A 12,589-nucleotide genomic window follows, 5' to 3' on the forward strand; every position below is an offset into this window, starting at 1 on the left:
GGGGAGATGTTAGGGGTGGGTTCTTTACCCAGAGAGTGGTGGGGGCATGGAATGCGCTGCCTGTGGGAGTGGTAGAGTCAGAATCTTTGGTGACCTTTAAGCGGCAATTGGATAGGTACATGGATGGGTGCTTAAGCTAGGACAAATGTTCGGCACAACATCGTGGGCCGAAGGGCCTGTTCTGTGCTGTATTGTTCTATGTTCTAAGTATATTAGAGGACATTTTATCATATAAAAGGTGCTATATAACTTAGTTGTTGTTATTGAAAGTTCTGAACTGAATCTGCTTAGCCACCAGGCAGTCCATACGAACATACCTCAGTGTATAAAAAATATTTTCATCTTTCCTTTGGAGCTTTTGCCATTTAACTTACGTTCTTGGAATTACTGCCCCTCCTTTCACTGGAAGCAGTTTCTCCTTATTTACTCAACCAAACCCTTGATGATTTCAAAAATGTCTATTAAATTTCCCCTTGGTCTTTGCTTAATCTCAGCTTCTCTACGTCCCACATTCATGATAATATTTCACTTAGCTCCACTTTCCTAAGGTTTTACAGTTGTCTAAATTGTCCAAAATCAATTAACCGTGTATTTATACAGACTCAGCATAACCTCCTTGTTTTTAAACTGCAAAACTCAGTTTACAAATTCAAGGATCCTTTATGCTGTTTCAGTTATCATTTCTTCTTCTGTCACCTTCAAAGATGGGTGCAAATCTATTTTCTCTTTCAGATCTGGACAAACCAAACAAATGAAGGTGTCTTCTCACTGCCAGTCACCAGTGTCCAATGAAAATTTCTTTCAACACACTCAACCACCCTCCTACTGCTTCGACCATACAGAAAAACTAATTAGCAGTCAACTGACAATGCAGATGCAGTGTAAAAGAATCTGAGAAGTGTAGAGATTCATACTGGGGTCCCGAATGTTCATGTGTAGGAAAAGGGAAGTCATGTTTCACAAATGTACTGGTGTTTTTTTTTTGAAGTTGTCACAAGTAAAATAGTTAGAGGGAAATTGAGTGGATGTCATGTACTTGGCTTCTCAGAAAGCTCTTGATAAAGTCTCATGCAAAGTACATGGGACTGGTGGTGATGTACAGGAATAGATTGAGAATTAGTTAGCAGATAAGGAAAAGAACAGGAATAAACTGGTCATTTTCACAGTGGAAGGCAGTGACAAGTAGAGTACGAGAGGATGGACAACACTTGGGCTCAGTTATTCATTAAAAGATTGAGGTGAGGGTTTTGAGAACAAGTTTGCTCACAACACAGAATGAGGTGCTAGGTGACGCACTATACCATTGATAAACTGGGTTTTTCTACTGATAGAATCCCTACAGTGTTGAAACTCTAGGCAAAATGGATTGGGAGAGTACAACTTATAAAGGATGCCCTTAGATAGTGGTGACTGAAAGCAAGCGTGCAGATGCAGCAGGCAGTTAGGAAAGCAAATGGCATTCAGCTTTTGTTGCCCAAAGGTTTGAGTACAGGATCAAGGAAGTTTTATTACAGCTGTATAGGGCCTTAGTGAGACCTCACCTGGAAGAGTGTGTGCAGTTGTGGTGCCCTTACCCAAGGAAACAGATATTTGTCATAATGGGAGTGCAGTGAAGGTTCACCACAATTGCTGGAATGGCAGGTTTGTCTTCAGAGGATAACAGAGCCTGAGTTCACCACAGCTTGGAAGAATAATAGATGGTCTCATTAAAAAGTATTTAATTCTGACAGGATTGTATCGAGGAGTCCAGAACAAGGGTGCACAGTCTCAGGATAAATGGTGGGCCATTCCAGATAGAGTTGAAAGGGTGGTGAATCTGCAAAACTTTCTACTGCCAAAAAGATACCAAGTTAAGGAAGAAATAGATAGATTTCTTAAATCTAAAGGGAAACAGCAGCAGTCTGGGGTCGTGCGTTGAGATAGAGGATAAGCCATGATCATGTTGAATGGCAGAGCAAGAATGTTGAGTTGAATGACCTATATTAGCTCCTATTTTCCATTTCTATGTGAAACCATGATCTATAGTTCTGGATAGATTACTTGCCAAGAATGCACTTGGTTAACCAACTACAGGGTCGCCTGTTATTGGTGTCAACACTAATTAACACTTTTCACTTGGAGGCTTATTAGCATCCAATCAAAAGAAAAGCCTATGTGCTTGGTTTCCTCTTTCCTTGGACTACTTTGAATTTCTGGTGAAAGCATTCTAACATAACATTTCGGCAGACATAATTCAACACTCTAGCATTACAAAAAAAAAGTCCCTATGTATGGTAAAAGGTTTTTCAACATCTTAAAAAGCTCTGGATGTAAGTTTGCTCGCTGAGTTGGAAGGTTCGTTTTCAGACGTTTCATCACCATACTAGGTAACATCATCATACTTAGCATTGTGACGAAACGTCTGAAAATTAACCTTCTAGCTCAGTGAGCAAACTTACATCCAGAACCTCAATCTGAGCTACAAATCTTCTCAAAACATGCTGCTATCTTAAAGAGTGAAAGATCAATTTAATCAAAATTTTCAGGAAGCCTGTTGCATGCTTTATTCCCCCTCATTCTTGCCAGTGATCGGTTGGCAGAGATGGCAGCAAGATTGGCAGGGTAAGATTGTTAAAAACAAGAGGTTGAAAAACCGAGCAAAAGTAGCACTTGATCAGGTACAAAATACATGTGTGTTTCACTTTCAATCGTAATCAGCAATGTGACAATCAGGAATGCTGCTTCAAAGTAGATTAGTCCTGTTAGCCTCGCAATGGCAGTTTTCTCTCAGATGCCATAATGTGCATCAAGTACAAACTCCTTTTAAGGGTGATGTGACCGCTCAATCCATCCAATACAAATCAATCAATGATAAATGACAACTCATTACACAGTACCAGAAAAATGAAGAAACCACCCTGCATCCACTTGAAGCCGGTTTAAACTACAAACATGGCTCATAGCAGTAAACAAATGGCTACTACTGGTTACGCAGTAGGATGATTGAAAACACATGTTCACATCCCAAGCACCTGACAGATCAAACTCAGAATTTGAAATTGATTGTTCTTTTTTTGATTTCCTTTCCCTCTTCAATTTCTCAGTGGTGTGTTCGTGTGTTATTAAAAAATGTCAAAGATTGTGGCAATATGGTTCAGCCACCATTTATTTCACTGAATATTTGACATTGCTACTCCCTGGCTTTTGAGGAAATCCAGCCAATGCAATGAAAGACAAGGCAACTGTAATTTGCTGCACCATGCCAAAACAGCAAAGAGTTTAATGAGCCTGTTGAAATTACACAACTCTCTTTTCACTTTCCCACCACATATCCTCTCCACCCCCACCCCCAACCCATGCACATGGACAGGTTTCTACATGATTAAGGATATAAATGTATTGGGGTCTATCAGATGGGATGAGAATCTAATAGATTTATTCAGCCAAATGCAGTATGAATGCAAAGCAGCAAGCAATCAGCTCTGCCCAGGGCCATAAGTTCAAACAGTACAATTCAACACGGCACTGAGTCATCCTAGCTAGCCAATCTAAGGTTTGATTTTTTGCTTTTGTCAAATTAAGCTAACTTTGAATGAATACTAGTAAAGGCACCCCAATTCTCGAGAGACCTTTACAAAGAGCAAATTAGGTTACCTAATATTGATTTCAATTTGACACCTCTTACTATTAGCAAAAAAGTAGAATTAATGTTGTTGAACAAGTGGAGAGCAAAACAAAAGATCATATCAATTGTATGTAGATTCAAACATTTGGATGAAATCGACAAACTATGAAAAGCTGTTGCCATGAGTGAAATTATACCATTACAATTAAGTAGCACCTTCAGAAGGATGTAAAACAAAAATTGAATAAAAGATCATGGGAATCTGGGAAGGCAGAGAGAAATTGATTAATCAGTTTTAAAATTCCTCCTCGCCCATTTCTTGGATACAGGAGAACTGCGAATTACAAAAATTTACAAGATTCTGCAATTGACTGCTCTGAAAGGAAATTAAACCATGATGGTATCAAATATTAACGTTTTGCTTTATATATCCTCACAGCAATCCTTGCAAAAAATATGAAGGGGACATACCAGACATATTTCCTAAAAGAGAAGTAATTCAAGTGCAGTGTGCTGTACTGGAAGAACATCTAAGCAATAATAACAGAAATATTATTATTTATGGGTTTGAAGTAGCAATAGAAATGGTAAAGAAAAAGCAATGAAAATACTCAAATGGGGGAAAGTCTATGAGAGTTATTTGGAAGGGATCCAGATGGACCAGAACAAAGACTGGCCAGGAAAGCAGTAAACGAACAATCGGGTGCAAACAAGCACCTCTGCATACGGAAGAAAGATCGGAAGCTCAGATTTGAATGCTCTAACAAGAAAGGTTAAAATAAAAATGAATCAAGCTATGTAACAAATGCCTGGAACTGGAAACAGACAAAAACTGGCAATGCACAGAAAGTACAAGGAGAGATATAAGGGAAGAGAAAATAGAAATTACTAACCTATAAAAATTAAATTCAAATATCTTTCATCAACATATTAAAAGTAAAAAGACAGTTCAACAAAAGGTGGGGCTGAATTAGGGACAGATAAGGTGATAACTCTGTTCAGGCAAAAGTAAACAAAAACTTGACATGCTTTCACAAAAGAAGCTAGTTATTGTTGCAAAACAGAGCAAAAATAAAAGGTATTGTCAAAGACAAAAATAGATCAAAGATATGTTACTAAATTGATATCAAAGTTAACAAATAGAATGGACATTAGACTGTTGAGACTTTTGGACAGAGACAGTAGAAACTGACCATAATCCTTCAATCTTCCTTGATTACTGAAATAATGCCAAGGGATTGGAAGATTCCAAGTGTGCCAACTATTGTTTATTTTTGGTGGAGGGAGAGGAATAAAACTAACTATTATGGAAAATAAAGCAAGCACCAATGATTGAATGGCTAAAAAAAAAAATCACTTGTTGAAGCTAAGGTAAAAAGACAGATGGCACAGTTCTGTGATTCGGTGAGTTGTGTCGAACTAACTTGAAGATCTTTGATGAAGCAACAGAGTGCCTATGAAGGCAGTACAAAAAGTACTACTTCTGATCAGGCTTAAGTATAGTAACTACAATTTTGAAATTTTACAAATCAGTCCAAAATTGGCAACATGCTAAGTAGTAAGCTGGACAGTCATCGACTTCAGGAGTACAGGCAGATTGCTGAAATGGACAGAAATATAACAGATGCAATTTAATAGTGATAAGTATTCAGTGTGGCACTTTAGATAAACCATGGAGAGGCTGTACAATCTGAATTGTGCAATTTTGAGGAGGTTACAAGTATAAACAGATCTGCTGACTATCTCACTGGCTGCTGCTTCTTCAAATTTAACTTTTCAGCAATGACCAATTTGTGCACACAAGCTGTGCTTCAACAGCCACCAGCATCAAAGGAAGAACATTGCTCTTGAGTCCAGATATGTGGGTGAAAATCCTTCCATCGGCATTCAGTCGACCTTTGAACCAATAACCCAGGTTGACACTAAGTATTATTGTTGAACACTGTGGGATTGCTAACAAGGAATGGGGGTTTGAGAATAGATATGTCCTTTTCAACCTTTGGCACAACTGGGCTACAGTCTTGTTCCTAACAGTGAACTCTATGTCAGTCCCAGAAGTGTTCAGTAAACTAGAGTATAGTAGGCCAAAATAGTTAAGTCAAATTAAAACGATCAAAGATAGTCCTGAGAAAGTTTCTTCTTATCGTCACAGCAATTTTGCAGCCACTATGGGAATATTGTATTGACCAACTGAAATAATTCTTAACAAGGGATAGAGGTTTGTAAATCACATATTACTGCCTTTGTTTCAGAAAATATACAGTGAACGGGTAATGGCCATCCACTATTTGTTAAATAAAAACTCAAAGAACTGCACATGCTCTAATTCAGAAACAAAAACAGATTTCTGGAAAAGCTCAGCAGATCTGACAGCATTGTGGAGAAAAATCAAGAGTTAATGTTTCGATTGAGTGACCCTTCATCAGCATCAACACTCTTAACACCAGTTCTGAGGAAGGCTCACTTGACCCAAAACGTTAACTCTCCTTTCTCTTCACGGATGCGGCCAGATCTGCTGAGCTTTTCCAGCAATTTCTGTTTTTAACATGACCTGTTAAACTTCACATAGTTTGACAAATGTTTCTTATAATTCACAGTCTGGCATAAGATAGAAGAAAGAAAATTTTGAGTCAATATATGGATGTACCCACCAGAGAAGGTTCAAGCTTGACCTACTCTTGAGAAGTAAGGCAGGGTGGGTGACTGAGGTGTCAGGGGGGAACACTTTGGGGCCAGCAACTATAATTATATTAATTTTAAAATAGTGATGGATAAAGATAGACCAGATCTAAAAGTTGAAGTTCTCAATTGGAGGAAGGCTAATTTTGACAGTATGAGGCAAGAACTTTCAAAGCTGATTGCAGGCAGATGTTCATAGGTAAAGGAATGGCTGGAAAATGGGAAGCCTTGAGAAATGAGATATCATCAGTCCAGAGACAGTATACTGCTGTTAGGGTGAAAGGAAAGGCTGGTGGCTGTAGGGAATGCTAGATGACTAGAGAAATTGAGGGTTTCTTTAAGAAAAAGAAGGAAGCATATGTCAGGTATACACAGGAGAGATCAAGTGAATCCTGAAGAGTATAAAGGCAGCAGGAGTATACTAAAGAGGGAAATCAGCAGGCCAAAAGGGGACATGAGATAGCTTTGGCAAATAGAGTTAAGGAGAATCCAAAGGTTTTTACAAATACATTAAGGGCAAAAGGGTAACTAGGGAGAGAATAGGGTCCCTCAAAGATCAGCAAGGCAGCCTGTGTGTTGAGCCGCAGGAGAAGGGGGAGATACTAAACAAGGATTTTGCATCAGTGTTTACTGTGAAGGACATGGAAGATACAGAATGTAGGGAAATAGATGTGGCATCTTGAAAACTGTCCGTATTACAGAGGAGGAAGTGCTGGATGCCTTGAAATGCATAAAAGTGGATAAATTCCCAGGACCTCATCAGGTGTACCCTAAAACTCTGTGGGAAGCTAGGAAAGTAATTGCTGGGCCTCATGCTGAGCTATTTGTATCACCGATAGTCACAGGTAAGGTGCTGGAAGACTGGAGGTTGGCTAACGTGGTGCCACTGTTTACGAAGGACAAGCCAGGGAACTATAGACCGGTGAGCAAGTTGTTGGAGGAAATCCTGAGGGACAGGATTTACATGTATTTAGAAAGGCAAGGACTGATTAGGGATAATCAACATGGCTGTGTGCATGGAAAATCAAGCCTCACAAACTTGATTGAGTTTTTTGAGAAAGTAACAAAGAGAATCGATGAGGGCAGAGCTGCGGACGTGATCTATATGGACTTCAGTAAGGCATTCAACAAGGTTCTCTATGGGAGACTGGTTAGCAAGGTTAGGTCTCATGGAATACAGGGGGAACAAGCCATTTGGATACAGAACTGGCTCGAAAGTAGAAGACAGAGGGTGGTGGTGGAGGATTGTTTTTCAGACTGGAGGCCTGTGACCACTGGAGTGCCACAAGGATTGGTGCTAGGTCCACTACTTTTTTTCATTTATATAAATGGTTTGGATATGAACATAGGAGGTATAGTTAATAAGTTTGCAACTGACACCAAAATAAGTGGAGTGTACAGCGAAGAAGGTTACCTCACATTACAACAGGATCTTGATCAGATGCAGGTTCATAGCTCTTGAAAGTAGAGTTGCAGGTAGATAGAATAGTAAAGGCGGCATTTAGTATGCTTTCCTTCATTTGTCAAAGCATTGAGTATAGGAGTTGTGAGATCACGTTGCGGCTGTACAGGATATCGGAAGGATGTTTTGAAACTTGAAAGGGTTCAGCAAAGATTTACAACAGTGGTGCCAGGGTTGGAGGATTTGAGTTCAAGGGAATGGCTGAATAGGCTATGGGCTGTTTTCCCTGGAGCATCGAAGGCTGAGGGGTGACCTTATACAGGTTTATAAAATCATGAGGGGCATGGATAGGATATAGAGACAAAGCCTTTGCCCTGGATTGGGGGAGTCTAGAACTAGAGGACATAGGTTTAGGGAGAGAGGGGAAAGATATAAAAGGGACCTAAGGTGCAACTTTTTCACGCAGAGTGTGGTGCGTGTATGGAATGAGCTGACAGAGGAAGTGGTGGAGGCTAGTACAATTGGAACATTTAAAAGGCATCTGGATGTGTATATGAATAGGAAGGGTTTGGAGGGATATGGGCCACGTGCTGGCAAATGGGACTAGATTAGGTTGGGATATCTTGTCGGCATGGACAAGTTGGACCGAAGGGTCTGATTCCTCCCTGTACATCTTTATGACTCTAAATAGGGAAAGGCAAAACTGGCTGGGGCTTTTTTCCACTCAAGTGTCAGCTGAGAGGTGACCTTATAGAACCTTATAAAATCATGAGGGGCATCCATAGGGTGAATAGCCGAGGTCTTTTTCCTAGGGTGAGGGAATCCATAACTAAAGGGCATAGGTTCAAGATGAGGGAAATAGATTTTTAAAATTACTTGAGAGGTATAATTTCCATGCAGAGGATGGTGCATATATGGCACAAGCTGTGAGAGGAAATGGTGGAGGTGGGCACAATTACAACATTAAAAAGATATGTATGAACAGGAAGGGTTTAGAGGGATAGGAGCCAAATGATGACAAATGGGACTGGGTCAGATTGAAATGTCTGCTTGGCAGGAATGAGTTGAACCGAAGAGTCTGTTTCCATGCAACAAATGCCCAGGAACTGATGGTCGTAAGTTGATATTTTCTGCAGATTTCTTTTTAGACTCTGTTATATTACATATTTTAAGTTTAATTATTCACAGCTTCAGTGCCATATCATTTTAAACTATTTTACTGAAATCTGTAACTACATACATTAGATTAGAATTGTTTTGAAGTATGCATTCAACAAAGAACTATGGATTGCAGCCAACAATTTCTCTTCAAGAATGTGTCTGGGTTTCTACCCTCATCTGTCTTCTGCACAGAATGGAACCTACATTTCTCCAGTACCCGCACAGGATCTGGCAAGATGTGGAAAGCTGTTGATGGAAACAGAAATGAGAAGACTGATCAGCTGCTGGAAGGCAGTGCTCTTTTGGTGCTAACAGCTGCTGGAAGTGCAGTTTCCATGTATGAATTGGCTGCTCCTTGAGAAGAGAGACGACCAGCAACAACAGCCCAAACACTTGGGCTTTGAAGCACAACACCAAGGAAGGCAAGAACAGCACAAAGCTATCCGAGCTGGGAGAACAGATGGGAGTAGGAGCCACTTGGAAGCAACAAAACTTAGGGGATGGGGACGAAATCCAAAATGAAATGGGAGGGAATTGGATGGTGTTACATAATAAAGTTGGAATTGTTTGGAATGGAGACTGAATGAAGTACAATTGCAGCAAAGAGAAGAATTTTGTCGCTAAGGTTTTGAGGATCTCTGCCTGAATTTGCATATTTATGGATGGGAAGCAGATTAGAAGAAGTGAGGCATTATGTTTCCAATACAAACAATGTGACGGCTGCTGTCAATGGTGTTCAAAAATGCAATCTCCTGCTGAAGGAGTTCATATTTTTAGTTACAAGATCTCAGTTCTCCCCCTACCACCACCACCCACCCCCCCACCCCCCCCGACTGACCAAATAAAAAGGTAGATTAAATAACCCAAATGAAATTCCATTAGTTCTCCTACTCAACCCAACTCTTTTACTTTCCACAACGAATTCTTCCGTCCCAAATAATGCATATTGGTAAAGACTTTATAAGAGATATGCATGAATGTTATTAGTCAAAGAAAACAAAGGCAGATATTTATTTCAAATCTACAAATGTGGAGAACAAACTGCTTTTTTGAACTTAACTATAGGTGAATTAAAAGCATTTTTCCTAGTTCACGAATCGGATACTTGATTCTTAATTGAAACAAATTGCTTTCATCAGAATTATTTCATAACTTATGCTGTTCAACAAACAGCTGAATAACCAAGGAGGGAGACCAAATAAGAAACTAAGATTAGGTACCATATTTACCTGCTAGCCTATCACAAGAAGCTGTGAATGCCAATTTAAAAAATGAAAAGGTACTGACCTTTAACAGTTTCTGGCGAAGTTACCACACTGGAAGTTATTTTTGGTGGAGTCTCACAGGCGTCACCTTCTTTTCCGTCTGACTCACTGCATTGTATATCACGCTTTCTGGCGGTTTTTGTGCCCTCAGAATCCTCCACAGTCTTTATATCACAAAGCACCTCTGCCTCTTCCTCCTCTGGCATTGGTGATCTAGCCAGATCGGGGAGCGGCTGTGAACAGTTATCTGTCTTTAGATCAATCTCTTTCAGATTTGGCCCAGTTCCCAAATTTCCTTGTTGAGCTGCAACATCTGCAGGTGTGTCAGGTTGGTGTGTTGATTCTGAGAGTTCTGTTTTTGCGATTATGTCCACATGCTCAGGGTGGCCATGAGAAGAATCTACGGCAATGTTGTTGTCAGTGTCCTCTTTCATATCGACTGCATCTTTGTTGCATGTAGACTCCACTGACTGTAACAAATAGTCCATTGTGCTTCCCTCATCATCTGCTCCGCAAGGATCATTCAATCTGTACACCGAAGGTCCAGTGTGACCTTCCCCTGAAGGAGAGTCATTATAAAAAGCCCCCAATTCTCTTCTTTCACCATTTCCTTCACTGAAGCTTTTCGGTTTAATCCATACCTCATTGCCTCCATCAGTATTCAACTTTACTGTGACTTGCTCATTAACAGGCGGTGTCTTAAGGGAACCGGTTTCATCAGTAGTGGAACTCTGTTCCCTTTCTGAACAGGACTCTGATGCATCGAGTGAAATATTCATGTCTGCAGAAGTTGAAATATCACTGCTTTTATTTGCAGCATTTTCGTTAGGAAGACAGTTTGTAGATTCTGCAACACTGCTAGTATCCATGTTCAGACAGAATACAAACTGTGGGGAAAACAGAGAAAGGTTAAAGTTCTTTGTAAAAAGAAAAAAGAAAATACATACTAGGCAGCATACAGTTGTACACCCCAGAAAAGATATCGATGGCAAACCTTTAGCAAGTGATATAGTGAATCAGTCTTTCACAAATCATGTCAAAACAAATTAAACAACGTATCGCAAATGTACTGAACTGCTTCACAGCCAAAGTGAGGATCCGTAGTCAGGGCAGACTGCTCAACTACAAGACATCACCAAAACAGACAATTCTCATTCAACACTCAAACAAACATACTTCCTCTTATTTCTGGACGTCCATTATCAACTTGAGCTTAATCAAAAGCCATTAATGACAACTTTATCATCCAGACCATTGGTGCAACAGAGGGCCAAAGGGTCTGTACTGTGCTGGAATGTTCTATGTTCTAACGTACATCAGGTACTCCAAGAACTTCTAGTCAGTACATTTCAGTACTACCCCATGAGCTTATTGAGCAATTGGAAAAGTCACAATTATTATTTTACCATAAATTCACAAATGCAATAACTGTTAATCCTTCACAAGAACCCTCGCACACTAACAATGTAGAAACAGGCCCTTCAGCCCAAAAAGTCCACACTGACCCTCCAAAGAGTAACTCACCCAGACCCATCTTCCTCTGACTAATGCACCTAACACTATAGGCAATTTAGTAAGGCCAATTCACCTAACCTGCACATCTACTGGACTGTGGGAGGAAACCAGAGCACCCGAAGGAAACCCACGTAGACATGGAGAAAATGTGTCTATGACAGACAAGCAGTCACCTGAGGCTGGAATCGAACCTCGGTCCCTGGAGCCGTGAGGCAGCAGTGCCAGTCACTGAGCCACCGTGCCATCCTCTTGAAGACAGACTTTTTGTCTGTCAGTGCACTGTCTGGTTCTATTCCAGAGATTTCACACATGATATGCAATTTGCGGACACCAACTTCTGTAAACAGTTAAAGTTTATTAAAGCTTGTAAATACCAGGTGATCCCTTGGACCCTCTTTGCAGGCATGCGAAGTTGGGTCAAAGTGAGGCTTTGAAAAAAGAAAAAACATCCCCTTTATAAAGGTCAGTTAGTCATGCTTACAGATACTCTGGCCATGCCCCCACAGTCACATGCCACTCAAGACAACCCCCAGTCATTCACAGTCACATGTTACCCTAGGTAAAATGGTAGGATGAGATCATCCTTTGAGATAATGCAAATGCTAATGCCCTAATCCTGAGGAATCATTATGCAGATAATTTCCTGACTCAGAAATTCTCCAAGAAAATGCAGGTGTAAGCTGTTCTAGCTTTGGGGGATGGCTTGAAAGCATTTCTGAATGGAAGAGATTGAATGATAGTTTAATATGATAATAGCAGGTGCAAATGACTGTCCAATTGGAGCGCAAGTCATCCGCAATCTTGCATGAATGTCATCCCAAGCCACTTCCTGAATGTTCACTGAGTGCAGTTTAACTCTATTATATTCATGTCCAGAAAGATAGTCCCATTTAATCTTTTAACATTACAGCACAATGAACCGAAGTGACACATGCCTCTCATGTTCCCACTGTCAAGTAAAAA

General features: G+C 40.2%; 1 protein-coding gene across 3 annotated transcripts in view; it reads right to left on the reverse strand.

Annotated features, from left to right (window-relative positions):
- Nucleotides 1-11,019, reverse strand: part of LOC122557335 (zinc finger MYM-type protein 3-like) — a 113,656-nt gene extending 102,637 nt beyond the window's left edge. For 2 of the 3 annotated variants that reach the window (XM_043704937.1, XM_043704935.1), the window contains exon 1: nucleotides 10,134-11,018. In XM_043704937.1, the coding sequence (XP_043560872.1) occupies nucleotides 10,134-10,980 (847 nt within the window). In that variant the 5' untranslated portion in view covers nucleotides 10,981-11,018. Of the gene's footprint in view, nucleotides 1-10,133 lie in introns of all 3 variants that reach the window. The other variant, XM_043704936.1, reaches the window with a different exon arrangement.
- Nucleotides 11,020-12,589: the final 1,570 nt, after the last annotated feature.

Source organism: Chiloscyllium plagiosum, chromosome 15 (assembly GCF_004010195.1).
Source record: "Chiloscyllium plagiosum isolate BGI_BamShark_2017 chromosome 15, ASM401019v2, whole genome shotgun sequence".
Lineage (NCBI taxonomy): Eukaryota > Metazoa > Chordata > Chondrichthyes > Orectolobiformes > Hemiscylliidae > Chiloscyllium > Chiloscyllium plagiosum.